This window comes from Haemaphysalis longicornis, unplaced genomic scaffold, assembly GCF_048455015.1.
Source record: "Haemaphysalis longicornis isolate Haplotype H1 unplaced genomic scaffold, Haemaphysalis longicornis Haplotype H1 scaffold_5, whole genome shotgun sequence".
NCBI classification, from domain to species: domain Eukaryota; kingdom Metazoa; phylum Arthropoda; class Arachnida; order Ixodida; family Ixodidae; genus Haemaphysalis; species Haemaphysalis longicornis.
The window spans coordinates 101,048,178-101,073,237 of NW_027526385.1; the positions used below are offsets into that span (position 1 = coordinate 101,048,178).

The window sequence follows — 25,060 nt, forward strand, 5'->3', positions numbered from 1 at the left end:
TGTTCGTTGTTGCCTCACTTAACTAAACGTCTTAACTAAGAACCAGACTTAACTTAACTAAGAACCAGACAGATAACGGTGGTTGGTGTCCACAAATTTTTTTCAAATGAAGCACTCGGCTAGAAAAGGAAGACCGCGTCACTGGCATTGTCCTGCCAGCGCTCATTCCGCTCAACTGCACGCGCACGGCTGGCGTGATCTGGCGTTTCGTCGACGTCTTACACCGGCTCGCGTCCTCCAGCGCTTCGTCGTCGTCATTGTCTTCCACTGTGGCGCACCAGGAGCACGCTAAAAGCCGTTCTATGCTTTAACCATCACTCTGTGGGCACGAGCCACTGCATTCAGTCGAAGAAGAAAAATCTGCGGCGGGGTATGGCACGTCACGTGGGCGAGTGTGCATCCAATGAAATCCTGCCAACGGGCAAGGCACGCGCTCGCCGCATTCTTGCGCGCTGATGTTTCAGTGAGAGGCAGAGAAGGCAGGTTGTTCTTGCGAGGCCTCATCGCAGACAGAGGACGAAACAGAGCTGAACGGGAAAGCCCAGTCTGTGCCCTGACTCAAAGCTTTGGTTCGGCCAGCCCTGCCATCGAATACAGGCTCGAGCGGCGTCTACCGATCGCCGGTTGCGGCAGCTCACCGCGTGAGCCATTCCTTCGTCCTCTTCCGGGTGCGCTTCGCAAGGGCAGCGCGTCGCCCTGCCGCTGAGCCGACAGGCCCGTGGCCAAGTTCCCCGCCGGAACAAGAGAGCGCGCGTCTCCGAGACATGTCGTCGGCGGGACAGGACCTGGACGACGATACCCGGCCGTCGTCCGACGAGATGGACGAGAGGCGGCAACAACAGATGGCCTACCTGTACCTGTGCCACCTGGAAGAGACCCGGCTGTGGCTTTCGTCGTGCATCGGGGAACAGCTGCCGGCGGCGACGCGGCTCGAGGAGTCGCTGCGCAACGGCGTCTACCTGGCGCGGCTGTCGCACTTCTTCGCGCCGGACGAGGTTCCCCTGCGCAAGATCTACGACGCCGACCAGAGCGTGCACCGGGAGCGCGGCCTGTGCTTCCGCCACACGGACAACATCAACCACTGGCTGAACGCCATGCGCTCCATCGGCTTCCCCGAATACTTCTTCCCGGACCCGTTCGACCTTTACGAGAAGAGGAACCTGCCCAAGGTCATCTACTGCCTGCACGCGCTCAGCCTCTACCTCTTCAAGCTGGGCAAGGCGCCCAGGATAAAAGAGCTTATAGGCAAGCTTCACTTTTCCGACGACGAGGTGGAGCAGGTAAGTGACTCTATGCACGTTTCTTTTTTTTTTTTTTTTGCGCTTGTTGCAAGGCTCAGAGCACAGGGTATCGAAATTTCATTTTGAAGCAGCCATGCTTTATATGTCCGACCTTCCGAGCTCTGGAGATATCGCGCGCGTGTTCAGTGCTCGGTTAAAATATGGTGACTGGCAAATGGGTTCTAAACGAACCGGCGTGAGCTTCCGCATAAGAAACGGGTCAGGACTGAGTGCAATTTTCGTACCGCCGTATTTTTACGTACGTCGCCGGAGTTGTAAACGAAGCCTAAGCGAACACCAAGCGCAAGCAGCACCGTGTTCATGGGTTCTCTTCTGTTCCGTTTTTAAGGTGAAAGTTTTAAACCAGTTTCAATCCCAAGTGTAGTGAGGAGCGGAAAAAAGGAGGTCCAAATAAAGTTGAACTAGCGCAAGGCGTGGAGTGCGAGTCGGGTATCATGCGCCAGGAGAGGACGCGAGCATGGGATTGTGAGAGCGGGATCTCGTGCCAGAAACAAAAAAAAAGTAACCCAAGAAGAGTAGGTCACTGCCGCGCGTGCAACCCGAGCCGTTTGAGAGGTGACGGTACCGACGGGGCCGAACAGGATGCTCCTGGCGGTGCTTAGCGATCGGAACGAGCTCAAGAGTGCACCGTCCAGCGATCGGATTACTTATGACGGGCGCAGCCACAGTTCAACAGAAAGCTCAACAGTTTACAACAGCAGGACCAACTAAGTTTTTGCTTTCACGTTCTAGAAAAGTAGACAGCATCTCAGTAGTTTTGTCGCGCTATTTTACTCAATATATGCGTATGGCTTGTGTTAACCCAGACGCGAGGTGTAACCGTACATGAGCAGCGGGTTTGAAGCAAAGTTTAGTTTTCGGGCTTGTTTTCGTTGCAAATGCAGAGCTTCATTGCTTCGAGTCTCCCGTGGTCCTTATCCCGTGGCACGGTCGGTCTGGACGCATTCGCAAGCGCGTCCAGACCGGTCGCACTCGTAGACACTGTGGATTCAAGGCAGAGGAGGTTTACGGTGGCGCTTTCATCTGTTGCCTGTTCGAGTCATACTTACCCATCGTTTCAAAGCTATGCGCACAAACACTAAACAGGAGATTAGCAACCAGGTATTGAGAAAATACGCTGCGTTTAGCAACTAAATGCGTAAAGCTAGCTGCAGGTTGGTTTTTTTTTTTTTTTTTGTAGCCTCGAAGAGTATGAGCGGATGCATCAGAACAAGTAGACATAACGCAGCGCGTGCGACCATTCGTGCATGCAGTGCATCGGTGCCAGAGGAAGAAGAACCAGAAAGACGCTTGGCGAGTGAGCTCGCTTAACCCTGTCGCTTGTGTTATGGGTACTTGTTCTGAGGCGTCCGCTCATACTCTTAGCTCATACCACACGTTCTCAGACGCTGAAGCCAAGAAAACACAGCACAATGGGCGCCGGTTCTGCTGTAGGTTCTGAGGACGCTGCTCACGAACTCGTCGGTTCCCATGCCGGCGTTCAACCTCATCGACGGCGTCCTTGCCAAAGAGACGAGCGCAGACTCCTCGGCGGTCATCGCCGTCAACACTGCCATTGACAGGGGCGAGTCCGTTCCGCTCCTTGATGCGCTCTCGACACCCACTGCCCAGCTCACGGGGGTGCGGCCCGAGAACATCGACAGGTGAGGGGGCGCTTTTGTACACCAGGAAGGGCGTCCCGACACCTTGCCGTCGCCTCACTCCATTCCACTGAATGTATATGGTTCGTTGCTTCGCATAATATTGTTTTATTCGGATGAATTTAAAGGATGCGCTTTCGTTTTCAATAGACGCTCTTTCTTTAAAAGATGGCAACAGTGCTGGATAGAATTACGGAGCCGGGGAACAGATATATACTACTTTATATATACTACTTTATGTAGCCAAAACCTCAGGGTACAAGATGTCAACCTGCTAAGTAACCACCCGAATTCATTTAACTACTTGATGCAACCATGTTTAGTGTTCTGGCAAATAGTGTGTATACAAACACGAAACTTCGCTTTACAGTCATGAACAAATTAAATGAACACGAAAATATGAACCGCGACACGCCAAATTATAAAATATTCTTCGTTCAGGTCCACTAATGGCGCGTTATTGCTATATTTGGAGAGCCACATTTCCCAACTTTGCTTTTTTTTTTTAACGAAGCCAGGCGTCATTTTGACTTCCATGGGAAGAAAACGCGCTATTTGTGCGTTCTTGTTCATATTGTTGTGTTCGCGTTTCATTTGACCATGACTGTAACTGTCAACGAATAGCCTCTGGTAATACAAGAAAACATGTTTGCCCCCGACCTAGGTCCTTCTTGTTACTAAGACCGATTCGACAATTGCGTGCGGCCTGGGAGAAAATTTGGGGATGCGAGGCGGAGCGAAATACCGCAACAAACCGGCGTGGGAGACTATATACGGCCAAAATTATGGGAAAAGTGTACTCGCTGAGCAGTCCATGTTGATGAGGAGTGCGAACACGCAGCTGCGCCACACGAGCCACCGCGTTTCAATTCCCCAGTTGTAAACAGCCAGCAAGCAGTGCGAAATTCCCCCCCTGATACGTGTTGCCGGAGAAGTACGCATGGAAGGGAATAACGGAATTCCTTCCGAGCTCTATCTGAATGGTCCAAGACTGATGGTCGATGGTGGGTGGTGAATACGTTTAATAATACAATGGAAAGATACACACAACCGAGCACAAAGGCGGTACCACAAGGTTAGGGCACAAAGAATCGATTGGGTTCTGAGGCGATTGGCGAGAGTGAATAGGGGGTCATTGTAAGAGTGCCTGCAGCGGCTGGTAGTCTCTTCGGAACTCAGGCGCCCCTGCCTCCTCAGGTACCTCGAGGTCCTGGAGCGTGCCAAGGCCGCCAAGCTCGAGCATCGGGCCGTGCGTCGATTGTCCACGGGCGGTGATGAGGAGGCTGTGGATTGCATGTACGAGCGGCTGCTGAGCCTGGCCGAAGTGCAGGGATACGTTCTCGAGACCAACGTCAACGTCCTGCTGGGCCACATTGACGCCGCCATGGAATGCGGCGACCGGGCCCTCTTCGGCCAACTGCTCACCAGGCCCGACCTGGGAGTGCGCGACCTCGTGCGCGAAAACGTGCCCGCCTACTACCAGGTAAAATACTGACTGCCGTTTCATGTTAGTGGCCGTTCCTCTGGCTGTGGAATGATCACTGCGAACAATATAACGAACTAGTTGTTAATGAAGAGGCCGGGTAAGGGCGCAGCGTGAAATGTTTTTCGAGAATTGACAATGAGCGGGTGTGAAGATAGTCATGACGGGTGCAGTGTTGAGGTTTCAAACCTAATCACGCGCGACTTAAAATAACGCTCGTTATCTGATTCCACAATTTAAACCTGCGTCATCGATATGTACAAGACATATTTACGCCTGTCACATGGCAAGCATTAGCTATCCCTGGGAAAGAGAATTTCATATAGTAAAAGCTTCATGAAAGTCTCGTCACCTATTTTTTATGCCACTGGGGAGGGAAGATTTGAAGCTCGCTAACTACCACCTCCTGATACAAGGTTTTACAAGCGCAGGTTCAGCCCTTTCGGATCTGTGCCATTGTGCCAAGGTGCACGTCGTTTTACATTGTAGGATGCCCTAGGGCCGATAATCCACCAGAATGCTCGTTTCTGCCAGGGATACCTCGACGGGATTTCAGTGAAACGCGTATAGCCGCAGAAGTCGTTCATCTGCGCTCATCTGCACGCCCTCTGCCCTATATTTACGCCGATCGTGTGTTCCATAACCTCCCGGTGTTAACAGTATATGTGCGCTTCATTTTGGAGACTAGACTACTTTGCCTACCTGGCTCTGACAATGGTCCCGTCTCGTTTTTGTTCAGCTCCTGTCCAAGTCATTCTTTTTCCGTATAGCATTTGAGGCATGCGTGATCCTTGGCTTATGCCTGGGCAGCCCAACTTGCTCGAATCGTAAAGCCCGAGTTATCCAGTCCACCTACACGCCTGGTACTTATGTTGGACGGCCGAACGGTGCTTTCAAATTCACTCCTGCATCACTGTTAGTGACGAAATGCATTCGCTGATACTGTGTGGGACCTCCACAAGAAGGGTGCTCTCCACTTCAGTGATGAATCGTAGTTTGTCTCAGTTCAAATGGGTACAAGTGTAACTCACGTTCGCAACCATGGCCACGGATCCTTAGGCACACATCGTGTATCCACTTTCCCTGTAAGTCTATGCTGTGAGGAGAACTGTGTTGTGACTCGTGACCAATCACCCCTGACCGGTTGGTGTTCGCTGGAAGGGAAAGCCCTACCACACGAACTTTCAGCCCATTGAATTTTCCCTCAACATTTTGCATTCATTCTCCCCACCAAGCCTCTCCGCCTGCCCCTGTACTATAACTGTTGTCAGTGCTGCGTACCACATATCTTGCACGACTACACGCGTAATGCGGATCACTTAGACAGAAAGACCGCCAGAGTACATGATCGCGAGTGTGAAGGTCCAACGAGACGAGGGGTACAATAGCGGATAATGCCTCGGTGGATTTTTCATTTCGTTGGATATTCAGGATCGATTGCATTTTCCGTGCCTGTGGATCGTCCATCTCGTTGGATATGTGGATGTTCAATCTCGATTTATTTTCGGTCAAGGTGGATAATCAGGTTTGACTGGATCATCTGCCTCAATGGGCATTTCAACTCGCTATTCACGGGACCCACGGGATCTTCCGTGCAGGTAGATCTTCCGTTTCTGTCTATTTTCAGGTCATAATCGGTGTCCACCTGTAAGCAGACGTCGAGACACAACGCTCGCCGAGCGTAGGAGGAGCTTCACCCTCACATGTATGGTACAATGCTTCTACTCTAACAAAGCACCCGTGACATACCGATCGAGAAAATACGGGTTAGGGTTCGCCGGAGAACTTCCAGGTCGTAGCGCCTTCGCCCAAAGGAAACTCGGAACAGCTTCATATGTTGGTTATTTATAGTAGATTGTTACGGATCCGCATGTACAAAATTTTCAAACAGCGCCTAAGCCACTACTCTCTGTTAACGCACTTGCTCGCGGACTATACTTTTCGGCGCTGTTTTCATGCTGGCTTAGTCATTTTCGGTGCTTTAGGGACAACACGACTGTTACAATGACTTGCTTCTTTGTACTGCCCGAAATTATTATTATTCGTAACCGTTCCACCCTGCTCCGTTCTGCCTATCACTCATACAGGTACTGCTCAAGATCAAGGAGGACGCCCAGCAGTCTGGCAAGGGCTTCGCGCTGTCCCGCGGTGACCTGCAGGTGGCCGTCCAGCTGGCCAACGAGAAAGTGCGGGAAGAGACGCAGCTCGAGGCCTGCATCGACGCCATCAACGTGTCCCTCGACCGCGGGAGGGCCGAGGACACGCTCGAGGCACTGCGGGACCCATCGGCGCAGCTGCCCGCCGTGTACCCTCTTGCGGTCGCCCTCTACCACAACCAGCTGGCGTTCATCCGGCGCGAGGCCGGCCACAACCTCAACCACGACGAGATGTTGGCCGGCGTCCGCATCCTGAACGCCATCGCCGAAGTCAACTTCGCGCTGAAGGCCAGCGGCACCTTCGACGTGGTCGCGTGCCTGCAGAACCCGCACGCCCACATCGCCGACGTGCGGCCGCGGAACCACGGCCGCTACGTGTCCCGGCTGCAGAGCGTCCTCGCGTTGAAGAGCCGTGCCGGCTCGACGTTGCCCTTCCTGACTCACACCGAAATACAGGACTTGGTGAATGAGACGAATGCGGAAGACGACGAGCAGCCCGAGTGGGAGGCTGCCATCGATCGCATTAACGAGGCCGTCGCGTCGGGTTCGCCTCAGGTGAGCGGGGAAGGGCTTGCAAATGCAAACATATTCTCAAGGGGTAATCATTTTGGTGAGCCGCTTGACCAGTGGAACTTCCCGTGCTTGTTAGACTTAGTCTGGACAACAGCAACAGAACAGCGCGACGCGACAAGCAGAGGCCACGGAAGCATCGGCGGTAGTGTGTTATCTTGACGCGTGTCCCTGTCGCCCTATACTACATCGCTCGCGAAAATCCCTACATGTGGTTCCCCGTTTATGGTTGCTGACCCTATATGCTCTGTCAAAAGCAACCGTTTCAGCAATGCATGCTTTCGGGCGAGTAACCATTAAAGGGCATTACAAAAACCAGACCCGAAACACCTATTTCTTTCACGCATGCCAGAAGCTTTAGTGGGAAGAATTAGCAGGTAGTTTTTCTACTACAGGGGTGGTCCATTTCTGTTGTAGGCTCCGCTTCTATCGTGTGGCCTTCATCGCCTGCGTATGCCATTAGCGAGGCCTAAGTGTCAAGCTAGAGTTCCTCTATACGCATATCAGTATGCGGGAGCTACATAGAGGAACTCTATATATCTTCCGTAAGAGGGATGAACAACGCGCCTCGCCGTTGTGGTCGGGCCATGTAAGAGCTTCCAGACGGATCGCCAAAGCAACGACTGTGGTCGAGATTCCTTTCCTGGTTTCCAGTTTGCCATGACCACCAAGACACAGCTGGCACAACCTGATTACAGCCGCTGTATTCCCATGAAGCTGCTGCAACTATGACGAGTTAATGCAAATACATCGCATGCCATTTTTATTATTCAAAAGCAGTGGAAAGGCGGATCTTTTCGCCGCGGTGCCAACGCACCGCAACGTCTCTCGCGAGCTTGGAAAACCGGTGCGACGACTGCTGGAGATACCGTAACTGATGCGGTGGTGGCCCGAGGCTGGCTCAGGGCTGGGCTTCCTTTCGCGCAAGGGCCAGCCATGGATCGGATTTTGGAGATTTACGCAAGCCTTTGTGTGTTGCAGGCCACCATTGAGGCCCTCCTGGACCCAGCGGTGTCAATCGCACACCTGAGCCGGGATCACGTGCTGTTGTACCAGAACCTTCTCGCCCTTAAGCAGCGCTCTCTGGGGGGAGAGATGCAGCTCAGCGCCGAGGACGTCCAAAACGTCGTGGATGCAGCAAACCAAGTGAGTGGAGTCATCAGAAGACGCCCCTTAGTAATAATTGCAAGCGTGGTGAAAATGCAGAACCGCGAATACATTAGGCAGTGAATTTCCACCCTGTTTCTAGGCTACGCAACCATCACTTCTCTGTCGCCCGCCATACATCTTCGCGCCGTCACGTTTTGACGTTCATACATAAGGGTTAGGTATCACTGGTAATATAATTGTTTCATTACTAAAAGCCAGGACTAATTCAAGCTGCTGCTTGCGGAATGAAAACAACTGGTTCCCTTACAATATCTCCGCTCAGACTTGTAGTCCTACCCACAAAGCTTTCAGCCTGGTAAATATCTGCCAGCCCGACAGCTGGATGTGGGAAGCGCCATACGTCCCCAAGGTCCCGGTTTTAAACAGTGTCCCCACACAAAGCATTAATATTGAATTTTCTTGGGCAAGCTATACTTCAAACCGTTGTGAGAACGCATTTCGGCACAGGATGGCAAACTGGTGTCGACATAAAATGCCCGTGCAAGTTGCTGCGTGGGCCTTCTCTCTAAGGTCTTTTCCAGTTCCATTCTACCATACAATGTGCTGCCGATGAACTCGATGTACACCCCCTTTTGACACCCTATGGTTTCTCACCCTCTTTCCAGGTGGCTGATGAGGCCAGCGATATGTGCATCGGCTTGGCCACTGTGAACGTGGGCGTGTGCAACCAGGAGGAAGACGATCTGCGTGGTGGCCTGGAGAGCCTCAAGGTCGTGGAGCTGTTCTGTGGCGAGGACGCGGCAGTCACCAAGTCCTACCTGCGCGAGCTCCGCGAAGACTTCCTGGAGATCCGGCGCCGAGCGTCTGTGGACGAGAACGCATCCATCGAGTGGTTCAGCTACGTCGTCAGACCGGGACTCTTCTTCAACCTCAACGTCGTCCAGTTCGTCGGCGAGTGGTCGACCTTTCCCAAGGCCGACCCTGATTCTTTCCTCACCCTGGACGACGTGCAGGTTGGTTTACCTAGCCTGCTCTTTTAAAGGCGACGAAATCTTTCGGAGACCTGCCTCTGCAGTTGCCTCGTCATGCCTGTCTGTTATTCCGTATACTTGACCCAAACATGTTTCTTCCACCCCTGCTGTCTAGGAGATGAAATGTGCCTATACCACCCACCCTGTCGGTCTCTTTATCCTATAACTCGCCGGAATGAGTTCTATATCCAGCAGTCCATCCATGGTGGAACACCTGTCTGCGTATTCCATGCGCATTCCTCCTCATCGACTCCTACAGACATCACCTCAAATACCAGAGCATTTAAAGCTACTCAGCGATCACTGAAAAGTCTTATGCCGTTTCACGGGGGACAGTTTTCTTAATGAGGACCCTATACTGCCTCTCGAATACAACGGTAACAAGAAAATAGTAATGCGTGGAGGGAAAGGAGCCGTGTATGCTGGGTAGCGGTATCGAAATATGCCCCTAATAACCACAGGCCCTATCGAACCTAAAACTGTCTTTCTATTACTGAATGCACTTTTACGTGATATTCCACATTTTCGACAATTCTTGCGACCTCGAGTTGTCTTCAACCTGCACCAGTACGAACTCGCCCTGCTTTCGCTTCAGTTGGACAATGACCGTCTCTCTTTCAGGCCGCCGTGCTGAGGGTCAACGAGCGGCTGGAGAGTTCCCGCCTGATGACCGAGCTGACTCCGCTGCTGACGAGGCTGCAGGCGCACGCCAGGGGGTTCCTCGTACGCAGAGCGGTGCGAGACCAGTACGCCTTCTACATGGAGCACATCCAGGAGATCGTCCGGCTGCAGTCGTGGTTCCGGGCCGTCCGGCAGCGCCGACGTTACCGCAGGATGCTGTACGAGCTCGAGGCCCTGGTTCCCTTCGTGGTCCGGCTGCAGTCCTACGCCCGCGGGTACCTGGCCAGGAAGGCGTTCAGGGACCGACGCAAATACTACAGGTCGGACAATCGCGGCGCGGTTTTCTTCTGGTCCCGTCAATATCTCCGAAAATTTTCCTCGACCACTCGAGAATTTTTTTTTTTTTTGCAACTTCGAAGTACTGCATATTGAACGTATTGCGGTTTTCCAGTGGCAGAAGGTGAAACGTGCGTGTGGACTCCTTAACTTACCTGAGCCGAAACTAAGACCAGGGTATTCGTTTACTAAAAGTTAAGGCTGAAACTTGAGCTAGTTAGTGTTGACTTCCTCATTTGTCAGGGGTATCGTCCTGTCTGCTTCTTTCTTGGTCCGCGTATTTTTTTTTTCCTGGTAATGTTTTCAAGTTTATTGAAAGCTGTTCTTAACCAGAACTGCTCATTTTCAGGAACCACAAATGTAGCGTTTTAGACTAATGCTGTAGCCTATATAAACGCATTTCGTTCATGGCTTCGGGATTAAGTCTACCCCTTCTGTCATTAACCTGACAGCGAATATAGGAAACCCGGTTTTTGTGGGAAAGTGTGGCAGCCATGTTCCCCGTGGTTTCAGGCAGAGTATATCCGCGGTAACAGCTGCCTTCCCTATAAAAAAACGGTTTGCTGTGTACAGGATAATCGCCCCTTCAATGTAAGCGATGATGAGAGCGCTTGTTAGGGAGTGCTAGCCGTGAAGGGACATGTTCCCGGTTATCACACATTGCGTAACACAACGCCTATGTAAAAATCTTAAGATATAACAGGGTTCGCTGAATCGTCGCACTCCACACACAAAACTAAACCTTTTTTCCTCCACTTTGGATTTTTGTGCACTTTCGTGGAACTTCTAGACATACTACGCTCAGCAGTATCACCGATACGTTTGCACTGACTCTGAAAACGATTTTGGTCAATCCAATTGCAGCTGCGAAAGCGTAATAAAATCCACCTAGGGCCATTGTAATAGCAACGGCTGAAAAAAAAATGAGCAGCCGCTACACTCTATGAAAGTGGATGACCAACGAAGCTGTATAAAATACAAATAGCGCAGACAGTTACACAATGCGTACACCCATTTTTTCTCGTTATATTCTAATGGCACTGACAATGGCTTTCAATTCAATGAAAATTGCAAGTACTAGAGTTGTATCCTAGAAGACAAACGTAAGGCTATTCGTTTCTTTTTCGTAGAAACCCATTGACAGTAGACGCGAATTATGTAGAGATTAAAAGGTCACGGGGAACGAACAAATCATGGCAAGTAAATGCAACTCCTCGTAATTGTAGGCGTCATAATGGACGCTCCTGTGTGGACCACAGCGGCGAGTCGCGTTGTCCATCCATCTTACGGTTGCTTTTGTGAAACAATAGTTACAGCCATTTTATGCTGATGCATTCAATCGGGCTCCGCCTACTCTCACACCGTTTAATGGTCTGGATCCGTTTTCCTTTCACAGCGACCACGAGGACGCGGTGACATTCGTCCAGTCCCAGTACCGGGCCAAGGCGGCGCTGCGGGACTACCGCCTCCTGATGGGCGGCACGCCCAACGTGCCGGCGCTGCGCAACTTCCTGCATATGCTGGACATCAGCGAGCACGACGTGGCCGAGGAGATGGAGCTGCAGCGGGTCAAGGCCAGGGTGGTGGCCACCATCCGGCACAACCAGGACCTCGAGAAGGAGGCGCTCGACATGGACGTCCGCATCGGTCTGCTGGTGCGCAACTGCATCACGCTCGAGGACGTCGTCAAGGGCCACGGCGGGGGGAAGCGCGAGAAGACGGCGCTGGCGGCCGTCAAGTCCGACTGGCTGCACAGCGCTGGCGGGGGCCTCACGGCGCTCAGCCGAAGGAGTCGCGACAGGCTCGAGGCGTACCAACACCTCTTCTACCTGCTTCAGGTAAAACTTCGCCATGTCAGTCGCTCGTTCTTACTCTCTGCGATCGGAACACATCCTTCGCGAGAGACGATAAGATTGGGTTGTTAGCGGATCTCGTTCGTTTGAAGAGTATCGGTGGGGCCTTCATCCAGCACACATCATCGACTAATCGTTAATGCGATGCCTAAGCATAGGAGGCTGAAACACTAACCGTGTCTTGGTGATGCGAGCGCCCAGCGGGAGAGAACGAACGATAATAGAGCCATGGTCACTCGATCGAGCGGCTGTGGTACAGTGAAGAAGAGGACGCGTGATGTCGGCCCCCGTCTTATGCGAGTTCGGCGAGCGCGCGCTATTGACATTCCTTCGTCGAGCCGGCCAACCGTTGGCAAGCACCGAACTTGCGCGGGGTGAACGTGGCATTGGGGGCCGAGTGTGCGTTTCGAATTTCGTTTTTGTGGAGCTTATGGTAATGTTCGTGCGCATGCGCGCGGCGTCAGAGATCAGAGACGGCGAAGTGACGGAGCTGATCACGAAGATCACGGTATGTTTGTACGCATGTGTGCCACCAGGCGCAGTGTTGCGCAGTGTTGCGAGCGTTCGTCCTCGTTTGGGGCGAAGTGTTTGCATTTAGAACAATATGTTGCTTAGAACAGTCAAAGCACCTGAAAACATTTTCTTCCTCTCTTTGAAAGGTCTGCCCACACTACCTCGCCAAGCTGATATTTGTCTTGCCTACGTCTGTGACAAACAACTTCGTGGAGCCCGTCATTTACTCGGTCTACAACTACGGCTCTACTCCTCGTGACGAGTACCTGCTACTACGCCTCTTCCGGTTCGCCCTGCTCGAGGAAGTTGACGCTAAGCTGAGCATGCCGTCGGACATCCTGCGCGGAAACCCGCTGGTCATCCGCATGGTCATCGGCTTCTTCCGGACCAGGGGAGGCCACAACTGCCTCGAGCAGCTGCTCGGCCCGCTCGTAAGGGATGTGCTCGGGGACGCGGAGCTGAACATCGACCTGAACCCCGTGGACATCTACAAGAAGTGGGTGAACGACCTCGAGACCACGTCCGGCAAGCCCAGCGGGCTCAGCTATGACGTCGACGAGAAACAGGCTCTGCAGCACGCCGAGGTCTGCAAGATCCTGGAGACGTCCGTGCTGGCGCTTGAGACGAAGGCCCTGATGTTCGCCCGGAGCATATCGGCGAGCAAGGACCTGATTCCCTACGGGATGCGCTACACCTGCAAGGTCCTCAAGAAAGCCCTGGAGGACAAGTTCCCGGAGTCATCGCCGGAAGACATTAGCAAGGTGACTTGTCGATGTTCGAACTATATAGCGATGTATATAACATTTCATGTATCTGAACTAACAAGCCAAAGGAAGCATGCCGAACAAAAAATACTCAGATAGTAAGGAAATCGCTGCTTTGGTAAGTAGCGTTATTATAGGAGAGAGGAAATGGAATGGTTTCAGCTTTCTATTACCTTGCAATGAAAGAAATTCGTTATAGCAGTGAAGGTGAAACAGCAAGACTTGTGAACTGTTTTCCACGACTACTTCGAATTTAATTCAATTCGATTTATTTCAACATCAAAAACGTTTGGGGGTATCGACAAACAGCAATAACGTGGCTTGACTGGGTCCATGCCACCTACATGGCAGACATTGATCGCTACAAAGGCGGGTACGTTTTTCGCAGAGTACGTGTTTCAATTTTTTACAACATTCATAGCACACATAAGATCATGACAGCTAATGTTCACTAAAAAACGAAAAAGAAACCATGGAATCATAATGAGCTAACAAAACTTTTTTATATGTAGTTATCACGAGCTAAATAGTAAAATTTTTCAAACAGCACGGAATGTTATGTTACACATTGGCTTAAAAAACCACAGTACCAAGAAAAGAAGAAAAAAAGGGCTCTAAAGAAGTATAGCCCAATATTACAAAATCAGCTAATCAAAACATATTCCGCGAAATTTAAATATCAACGTTAAGTGAAACTGGACAATAAAAGCAGTGTTGTCGCAGACTACCGGTCGCACTTCCCAAGACATGGGCTCTGTGAAATTTACACCTTTTTTTTTAACACTGCACTACTTCGATATCTGCATTGTTAATCTGTGTGGGAAGAAGTTTGAATTTGTATACAGGGTGTCCTAGCTGTCATGCACCAAGATTTAAAAAAAGAGTAAAGGCGTAACTCGAAAGAAACCATGTGCATAATGTTTGCAGTACTGTGAAGAAGCGAACAGTATTTTTTTCTTTAATGAGACCTAATTAACTAATTGTAATTAATTATCTAACTCGAGAAATACTCTCCTAATCACTAAAGTGTCAATGAGGCACTTGAAGGTAACCACGAGGGGCATCTAACTGCGGTATTTTCAGCGATGAACTAATTGCGTACACATTTATTCTGACTGATAAAGCAAACCCGCGAAATATGAAAAATACCACGTGACGGCGCCTCCGCGCGCACCGTAAAGCAACGCCCTCAAACAGGCTGCCTCTGAGTTAGCCAGAATGAAATAGACAAAAGAAAGAAGAAATCGCGACCGAGCTTATTCCTTATCTGCACACGCGTCCCGCGAATCTTGTTGCTGCTGCTCCTTCCATGCATGCTATTATCAAGGTGATGCGCTGTCTCTTCGGGCGGGTAACACGCGAAGCAGTTGCTTTCAATCAGCTTTGTTTGGGGACGCTGCTTTACGTTGCGCGCGTAAGCGGCGTCACATCGTATTTCTTATTTTGCGGGTTTCCTTTATCAGTCAGAATAAATGAGTACGCAATTAGTTAGTCGCTGAAAATAGCGCAGTTAGATTCCCCTCGTGGTTACCTTCAAGTGCCTCATTGACACTTTAGTGATTAGGAGAGTATTTCTCGAGTTAGGTAATTAATTACAATTAATTAATTAGGTCTCATTAACGAAAACATTACTCTCCGCTTCTTCACAGTACTGCAAACATTATGCACTAGGTTTTCTTCGAGTTACGCAATTTCTCTTTTTTTAAATCTTGGTGCATGATAGCTGGGACACCCTGTGTATGCCTCGGGCGAAACAATGTTGACTTATGTTTATCTTCAGGACATTTTTAAAAGACCAGTTATTTATCAGTTGTAACGTCGTCGGCGTATATAATATACTTAACACTCATCAATATTAGAAATTTCATTTACATACAGGATAAAAAGAAACGGGCCAAGTACGCTCCCTTGAACGAAGTCTGGCTTCACCAGCCGTATTGTAGAATGGTTGTGATTAGCATCAACATTCTGAGAGCGATGTTATGAATGTGTTTCTAAAGATATAGTACGTTTCCACGAAATCCATAGTGTCCAAGTTTAAGAATATCGTGGTTACTAAGATAGAAGGGTTTTGTGAAGTCCAAAAAAATTCCCACAACCGTACTTTTATTTTGGAAGTTTTCAAGTATATATTCCTGTTGTGCATGGAGGAAGAAAAATGTTAGGAGGGAGCATGACAGCTTTGCCAAGCCAACCTCCTCTGACGCCGCATTCTCCTCTCCTCGGGCTCCTCCCGCGCAATGCATTATGGAAGATGCACCACTCTCAGGCCCGCGGTAGCATTTAGTGGCTCCGGCTGGCTGCCGGTGGAGGAGGAGGCGAGTGGCGTTGCCGAAGGCGCCGTACGCGATTTTTCGCCAGCGTTGCGCTCCCACCCTCGTATCCCTCGTATCGTGGAAGTACTGTCGCTGTTCAAAGCGACACGATACGTAGATTCTATGCTCACGGAGCACCTTCACGACCTGCGAGCCGAATTTGACGCTTACCGCTGGAACCACGACCGGCTTAAGTTTGCTCGAACGCGCCGCTGTACACATTCACAAGCACGGAGCGGCCTACGGGTGCGTGGTGTGTGCCAGGTGTGCTTTGACGATTGCGTTTCCAATTTTGCTGGGAGTTATCGCGCCACCTTCCCTTTACATCATAGCGCCGTAACGAGTGTCCCATCAGCTGAGGGGTTGTGCGAGAAGCTTTGGTTTCGCTCGCGTGCGCATTTGCATACATTCGCCTTATAGGTGCTCCGGCATGGTGGCATATCTGTTTTGCGTTGCTGTCTCCTTCAGTGCATTAGAAAAAAAAAGGTGCAGAACCACTGACGTTGAGTGCGGGCGCGAGAAGAACAAATCATTTTCCGCCTCGCGTCGCAGGCAGAACGCGGGCTGCAGTTGTCCGAGTACTGCTCAATCCGTGCGATAGGTATATGGGTAACGAACGCTAAATTACGCCTGGGAGGTGAAAACATAAAATTACCAGAATCAAGGAAGTGAGGTGTGTTTGTGAAATAAAATGTGAGGCACGGATGTCGTACTCTGACATCTCCGATTTTGCACTGCGGTGGAACACGACACTTCGACTGCGGCGCACTTCGACGGATCCCAGAGCTCAATAAATAAAGATGTTTTCTGTCACTCCCGTCCGAACACATTGCCTGCACGATCAGCCCGCTGCGCGTTTAGGGTTGCAGGCAGCGCTGCGCGCAATGCCCGGACGGAGACTCGTCGCCGAAACCCGAATACCCGGACGGCCCGGCAACCAAACGGAACGACGCAGCATAGCGCGGGCAGGCGGGCGGCCGCGTGAGGCGCAAAGAACTACCGCTCGCCTATCACGTGAGGCAGGGCATCTCCCATCAGTCTCTCCTTTTTATTTTTTATGACTAGGCTTCACGATAGTCACGTGACGCTCCCTCCTAAACTTTTCTTTCCTCCATGCTGTTGTGCTACTAGTGCAAATTCGGTAGCCATGTTTTTTTCGGAAGCCGTATTGTGCCGACGTCAACATTTGGAACCGATCAGCAAAGGAAGTCAAACGTTTCAGAATCATTTTCTCCAGAATCTTTGACAAAACAGCTGGAATGTATACCCGGCGGTAATTGGAAAAATCATTGTGGTTTTCTTTCTTGTACGCGACTGCTACTCTTCCAACTTGCATGCTAGCTGTAAACATGCCAGTTAAAATACAAGCATGAAAATGTGAGCGAAGCAGTCTGATATTACATCAATTACATATTTTACAAGTTTAATTTGAAAAACCGTAGCCACCATCTGTTTTACTGTTTTTCAAGCCCATAAAGACTCAATTGCTCTATCAGTTTGGTCCGAAAACAATTTTCGTTGCGTGAATTCATGGACAGTTTACATCATGGCTTGTGGATATGGGGGTTATAGAGTGTAAGGGATCATTATACAGGCATTACCCAAATATACTTCTTGTCCAGCGCATGTTTATTTCGCTTTTTAGGCTGATAGTGTCCCCAAAGACTCTGAAAATGCGCGATTTCATTGTCTGGCATAGATAATTGATACAAAATAAGATTCGCCCGAGTATTACCCCTAGCTACTTCCTTATCTTTAGCTACTTGCTTAACCCTAGTTTCTTGCTACTACTAAGATTTCGCAGACTAATGTGATTACAGACTATCCGCTTGTGTGCTTCAACGCTGCTGACCACTCCCCGAACGTGTATAGCTTGTATTCACTGGCGAGGCACGCATGCAGGCAACCATGTGAGTGCGCCGTCACTGGTTACGTCGGGCTCCACCGGATGGCGGTACCTGCCCGTGCTAAGCGCATGATCTGTGTTGGATGTTCCAAACTCTACCCCACCGAACGCAAAGTAATGCCTTGAGTCCAATGTGAGTGCGATTAATAACATCTGTTGACACCACCGTTGAGAATCGGGTGGAAACGGAGCAAACGGCGCACGCAAGCTGCGCCATGTCCGTGGTGCAGCGGCCATGTCCGTGGCCGTTTCAAGTGTTACCAAGCAAAAAAAGAGGCAGCTAAACTTTTCAGTGAATACCACCTATACAACCACCTGCAGGTGCTGGGGAACATCCTGTACTACCGCTACATCAACCCGGGCATCGTGGCCCCCGAAACGTTCGGCGTGGTGCAGATGGCGCCTGACCAGCCGGTGACCAACCTACAGCGCCGCAACCTGGGCAACATCGCCAAGATCCTGGGCGTGGCCACGGCCGCCGGGTCCTTCAACCAGCCGCAGCACCCGCACCTGGCGCGCCTCGACGGCCTCATCGACTCCTGCGGAAAGACCCTGCACAGGTACGCTATAGTTCTGCCATTTGCTCTGACATAGCACCGCACTAACGTGTTGAGAGGGGATTTTTTTAGCGGTTCGAAAAGGCTTGTTACATCTGCGGCGCAGGTTTTTCGCCGAGGCGTGCGCCGTGCCCGAGCCCGAGGACTGGTTCGGGGTGGACAGCTACTCCGAGGCGACGCACATCACGCCTCCGACCATCACCGTGACGGCCGTGGAGCTGCGCCTCACCCACAAGTACCTGCGGGAGTACAAGAACCAGATCGCCTCAGACCCCAAGGTATACCGTACATACCACTATTTCCGTGCGCGTGCGCCTTGTTGAATCGGCGTCGACAAAAAGGTGAACCACGGTTTCCCGAAGTCACTCCGGCACCCGCCGAAAATCTTGTTACTTAAGCAAATTTGTAAAATACCCCAAGCATTTCTTCGAGGAAAACTCAAGTAAAACAAAAATCAAAAGTAGTGTGCATGTGCGTGCGTGCGTATGCGTGCGTATGTGCGTGTGTGCATGCATGTCAGAGCGAGAGATGGGCTTCTGCTTCCTTTGGTGGGGCGACGGTTTTTCTCGGGACAGTAACACATCGCAGTCGTCTTCCATTGGATAATCAAGTTATCTGTCTTACTGTTCAAAGACCCAGAAATGGGTCAATATATTATCCTAACATCAGAAATGCAGACAACGCACTCTTCGTAGGATCCGCTGCACGGCCTCTTGGCGGACCTCGGAGCCGAGCCGACCCTGGAGGAGTTGGTGGGGGAGAGCGGGGGCGCCACCGCGGACGGCTCCGCGGACGTGGCCGTGCTGTCTTCGGTGAAGATCTCGCTGTCCCTGTACGGCAAGTTCTCCTCCGAGCAGGAAGAGGACGCCCCCGAGACCGACCAGCTGCTCAGGGACACCAAGCACATGGTCGTCGAACTGCTCAGGGTGAGCGCTGTTCACTAATACCATTCACTTGTTCCTTCATGGAAAACTGCACGCTACCGTACTCGCCCTGCGGTCTCTATGCCCAGTTATCCCAGCCGGTTTCACGTAACAATGCATAACGCCCTAGTTTGCTCAGGTCGATGGTAATATAGATGAAATAAATACATAACGGTGGTTGATTCATCTGTCATAGGAATCAGGACAACACGAAAGGGAAATGTGCCGCGAAATCTGCAGCTGAGCTTGATTTGCGGGTCGGCGGCGGTCCTGTGGGTGTGCTTGTCGAGCGACGTCCTTCTGGAGGGTCGCTTCGGCAAAGGTGTACTGGCGTCATTTCCTTGACGGATATGACGTCAGCGAAGTCTTTGTGTATCCCGGAATAAAACAGTTTCCTGTTAAAAATAGACTGGAAGACATGTGGGCTGGTGTCCTCAAAACAGGGCAGGATCGTACAGTGGACCTTGCCGCTGTGGGCTTCTCTTGTAGAACAGTGTACGATGAGGTAAGATATTAACGTTGATTTTTCGCGTACCTCATCACCAGGTCCCAACAAAAAAAACTAGCTGACAAAATTGGTGTAGCATTGAAACTTTTTCCGATTTTACTAGATATTCTACGGTTTCTTTTGAACAGCGTTACAAGTGATCAAATATGGTTACCTTCCATTTTTTTCCCTGTCCCGGCGCACGCAGATGGAGTGTGTGCTCCTGTTTATGCTTGTGATAACCTGTACCCTTCTTTCATCACAGGTGTTCCGGCACGTGACTACCATCAAGGAACTTTTCACGGCGGAAGTCACCCCGGACCTGGAACGGGGCTTCCTCGAATCGCAGACTTCCGTCCGTAACCCGAAGAATTCCACGGCCAGTCTCCTGGGCCGCCGGAAGTACGGCTCCGTGGCGGCCTTCCGCAAGGCACTGCAGAAGAACCTGCAGATGCTCGAGGACCGCGGCCTGGCCTCTGCCGAGGACGACTACCAAGTATGAAGACTGCATCGAATCAATGGCGCAGTTGGTTCCTATAACCAATGATTTATCAAACCTTGTTAATTTCCTACTTCGGTAAATTTGGACGAATGTGGTGCCTTATCTGCAATTTTCGCCGTTCCGTGGAAATGATGATGATAAATTCTTTTATTAGGAAGGGGAGGACCGAAGGTCGCAGGAGGGGGAAGAGGGGGCTTTCACGCGCTATAACTACACGTTGTAGCAATCAGTCTGTGAAACTATCGCTGCAGCAGGGCGTCGCTACAGAAGCCTACTGAAGGTTTAGGCTAACCAGCGATTATATTGCGTTCATTGATTAGTTAATTACTTCCGTGCAAAAAAGCACCGAATGCATGCTTACATACGTGAATAGTGTGTGGGGCTGCCTCCACACGCGAGCTAAACAAAAAGGGGTCAACCGCGCTAAGATTTATTTAACTCATCAATGGACGCAATATAATCGCTAGTTAGCCTAAACTTTCAGTAGGCTTCTGTAGCGACGCCCTGCTGCACCGATAGTTTCACAGACTGATTGCTACAACGTGTAGTTATAACGCGTGAGAGAAAATACACAACAAGAACATCGGCGGCAGGTTTCACGTTTCCCTGTCTAAGGAACGTTTTATACTAGCCGTAGACGTCCTCGATTATGGGCCTCGAACTTTCCACGACTGACATTACACAGTCCGACATCCGTTTCTAGCACGTATACGTATAGCACCTTTCCAAGGACTTCTCACGGGCAATCCATGTCTGATATAGTCCCGGGAATCCCACCTACACACTGCGAGAATCGCTTCGACGGCCCTGCTCGTCGATATCCCCTTTGTGCAAACCCTCCCTTAAGCAATGCGCTCTCGCGTAGGAGGCGGTCGGAAGCAGAAGATTAAGGGAGGGGAGGGACTCGTTGATGACCAGGGCCCTTGAAGCGATCCCGAAACACATAAGGATTCCCTGTTCGCCGCGACGGCATAATGAGCGCGGAGGGTCCGATAAATTACTACCCCTGAGATTCCCTAACCGTACCCTTACCATCGTGCAACGGCGTTCACTCACAGGACGTCATGAATGGCATCGCCAGCGACATCCTGCAGAAGCGCAACCACCGCGTCAACCGCAAGAGGCAGCTGGCCCAGCTGGTCGCGACGCAGCGCAAGCTCGACGTCAAGACCCTCCACTACGAGGAGACGCTGGACTACTACCAGCGCTACGTGCAGGCCTGCCTGGACAACCTGGCGTACACCAGCAAGTCGCGCAGGGCGTCGCTTTCGGCGGGGCTGCCACAGCACCAGCAACCAGGCGGTGACGTCGCCCACCGCAGGCCGCTCAAGTGAGTCGTCCTTGGATTGCTTTGTTGTATCGTCACTCGTGTTCCTGTGCGTCCGATAAACGGGGCCAACAGTGTACGGTCAGTACGGTCATGTGCAGTGGCGTAGCGACGGGGAGGGCATTTGTAAAGCTTTAGCCCCCTCCCCTCCTCTGCCTCAAGTTTTGCCGTGCTGCCATGCACGGCGACCACGACAACCAAATGCGCCGGAAACCACCCTGAATCCAGTCCGGAAAGCGCATCTACTCCCTTGGTTGTCGTGTCGAGACAACTATCACGGCACTCTCTCGAGAGAGGGCGCCACGTACCAGAGCGGGGAATGCTGGGACGGGGAACGGCCGAGCAGGCAGAGTGGAAAACATGGCTACCGTGAATAAACGCGTGTGTTAACAGTTCTCTCTCTAGGTGTCTTCGGTAAAACCCCCGACAACACAACATTGGTGGCCCGTTTCCCTCCTGGCATGCCTAACTCCGCAGCGAGGCTTTCATCCACAAGGGGGTGTTCTGCGAGCTCGCGCTCCGCGACGTGACGACAGTCGCTGCTCAGGACAAACTAGGGGAAGTTCGCGGGCGAAACCGCAGGCCTGGCTGCTTCAGTACCTTCACGCAGCGAGGACGCCGCCGAAAACCAGTGCGCTAACCACTTTGGACTACGTCTCCCCCACCCCGCTCTACATTGTGCAAATTTACCATCAAATTCGCTGCTGCGGTGCCGTTCGTGAGTCAAAACGATATATTGCCACGGCTATAAAAATCGGTCGTTTTGCAACACGAGCGGCGCCGCAGAAGCGAATTCGAAGGCAATATCGCACCACGTATATGGAACGAGCTTTCTGTAGAAATGTACACTTTGTTTCCAGTGACACTTGTTTTCCTGATCAATACATAATCTTCTGGCTTTTTTCACCACAAGTGTACAGTTTGACGCAGCTGTTTTGTGATTAAATTGCGTGACGGTTGACAAGCTGCTCCTATTCAATATATTTTGCATAAAAGACAGCGGTGTTAAGATCTGACCGTGACCATCGCATGTGTGCACAAATGGTAAAAAAATATTCTTGGATGACAGAGCAGCTTTAAAACAAAATGCCAACACTCAACTTTTTTTTTCGAGCTTTTCGCGTTTATATATTCGCTTCATGCTTTGTTAGTTTTAGATGAATTAGTTCTTTACTTCCAAGATTTTTGTTTCGTGTTTGTTAAGCATACATGTTCAAGCATACGAGTTCTCGTCTTGTACAAGGTGCAGAGTGCTTTGGCGCGTTTTTTGGTGCGCATCGTAGCAGATGGCTCCAGCATGATACTTGTGTGAGTAAACGGAGTAGACAACGCTTCCCGCTTTAGACGAGAATGGTCGTCACGTGCAACAAGATAGTGCATTTATGTACGAAACACAAGGTAACTCAGGGTGACACCATTTCCAAAAAAATAAAAAGCGAACGCGCAAACACGGACCGCAGCAGACGACGTTTGTGCACTTTTATCCTCGATTCGGCCGCTGCGCGGAAAGCGCTAGTGTACGGCTCCACTCGCACTGAAAGAACTGGCGCTGCACTTATACGACACTTTAGTGAACTAGAGCACAGAGTGCAGCCAAATCGAGGAAACCTATATCCCGCTACTGCGATAGACGAAGGGGCCCAGCTACTACGGCCCTTTAGATCTGCTACGCTCACTTGGCGTTTTTCTGGTGTAGGCAACAAGCCTGTGTGTTTGAGACTTTGGCGCACGTGTAAAGGAGCCATGAAGAGAAAATACAACTTTGTTTAATTTGAAAGAACTAGGATTCAGTATCTCACTCAGCTCCATTACAGCCACAAAAGGTGTTTTTTAACGAAAAAAAAAGCAAGTAGTATTTGAAAACTTTCAAATTTTGCACCACAGTGACGTGTATGCAAGAATGACGTCATACGGGCGAACAATCAATTTTCAGTGCGTTAACTGCACGTTAGCATTCAAGGGATGCGATCAAATGAAACTAGAGGCCCTATTACAGACGTCCAGTCATGTGTCGTCGCGACAGGTCAGTTAGGCGGCCGCCAATCGCACAAACCAGGTTCCGTGACGTCTTAGAGAGGTTGCGGGAAATCGGCTAGGGGGTCGCGACAGCTTCACAAGTTTTCCTTAATATATCCGTTATTTGTTCGAAGATTGCGATGATATTGGTATCATTGTTATCGGGACTAAGCAGTCTTTCTTATAAACCTAACTTGCATTTTGTTCTCATGGCTCCTTTAAGGTCCCCAGCTGCCATTTCGGCGCCTTAACTTTTACTTAACTTAAACCGACTTTCGTTTCCCGCTTCCTGACGTTTCCGTGCACTTCCCAACAACCAGGTCCCGCAGAGTTCTGAAGTACTCTGGCGCCAAGCTGCACGAGAAGGGCATCCTGCTCGAGGTGTCCGGCCTCGAGACGGGTCAGCTGAAGAACGTCAGCTTCGAGATCGGCCCCACCGAGCGCGCAGGCGTGTTCAGCGTGCGGGCCAAGTTCCTGGGCGTCAGCACCGACGAGATGACCATTGACATCCAGGAACTCCTGCAGCGCCAGTACAACGGCGTCGCCGTCTTCGAGCTCTCCGAGAGGGCTCGGGTGAACAACAACCTGCTGCTCTACTTCCTGAACAAGAAGTTCTACGGGAAGTAGAAGCCGAGCTGTCCCCACTTCAGCTTCTGAAGATGAAAAGACGAAATTTGCGGCGTCGAGAATGTGTTCCTTGTCTTGTAAACTTTGTTACTTAAGTGTGAAATTCCGTTTTACCGTTGCCACCTTAATAATAAAAAGCATGCAACTAAAACTGCACCTTGTAGTACACCGTTTCGGGCAGTACAAGCCTGCGTTAGTCCGACAGCGAATCAGCTTGGACTTTGTGTGTTCGCGCGCGCGCCTCGGTGTTTTGCACGTTGGTTTTGCCCTCTACAGCCGCCTGGCGGCAGTAGAGGAAGCAGTGCGGGAAGCAGCAGGTCATATAGAAAAGCTGTTGGCAGTCACTACGAAAATGTCTCCTTTACAGCCGCCACTGCGATTTCACCGCAAGTTGCTGCTGTCGCCAGCATCATTGTATCTAATTGCAGGTCGAGGAACACGTCTGCACGCACGTGTTATTAGCCCACGTACTACAACATTTTTTGGGGGGGATTAATACGTGCAAATCGCTCCGCACAATCACGTACAGGTGCCTTCAGAAGTACTTGGAGTACGGGAGCTGCGGCCGAACCGCATAGGAGCGCCGTGTATACCTGCACCGGCGGTAAACTAAAGGAGCAGAACACGCATGCGCGCCTGCCGACGGTGATAGCCTATCTATTCTTCTCAACCCACTTCTTTTAGGGCGGATTTGAGCAAATTATTCGTAGCATACTGGTCCCAGCGATGGCGCTGATAGCAGAGGCGGTATCTGGCAGTGGCGCGCATACTTTAAGCGCACGCGAACTGCTGGAGAAGCGTCGCAATCGCAGGGATCTGAAGTGACAATTTTTTTTCTAATATTATGCTATCAGCGCCATCGCTGAGATCAATATGCTGCGAATAATTTGCTCAAAGCCACCTTAAAAGAAGTGGGTTGAGAAATATAAACGGGCTATCACCGTCGGCAGGCGCGCATGCGTGTTCTGCTCCTTTCGTTTACCGCCGGTGCAGCTACACGGCGCTCCTATGCGGTTCGGAAA

At 50.9% G+C, this 25,060-nt stretch overlaps 1 protein-coding gene across 1 annotated transcript; it reads left to right on the top strand.

Moving 5' to 3' along the window:
• The first annotated feature begins 254 nt into the window (after positions 1-254).
• LOC144138638 (ras GTPase-activating-like protein IQGAP1) lies at positions 255-24,189 on the top strand. The gene is made up of 15 exons (XM_077671027.1): positions 255-1,280; positions 2,736-2,944; positions 4,139-4,424; positions 6,512-7,135; positions 8,132-8,296; positions 8,926-9,273; positions 9,913-10,232; positions 11,645-12,086; positions 12,761-13,375; positions 17,921-18,159; positions 18,263-18,434; positions 18,852-19,082; positions 19,832-20,062; positions 21,127-21,398; positions 23,732-24,189. Exons 1-15 carry the CDS (start codon positions 765-767, stop codon positions 24,036-24,038), a joined length of 4,977 nt encoding a protein of 1,658 aa, XP_077527153.1. The 5' UTR covers positions 255-764; the 3' UTR covers positions 24,039-24,189.
• The last annotated feature ends 871 nt before the right edge of the window (positions 24,190-25,060 follow it).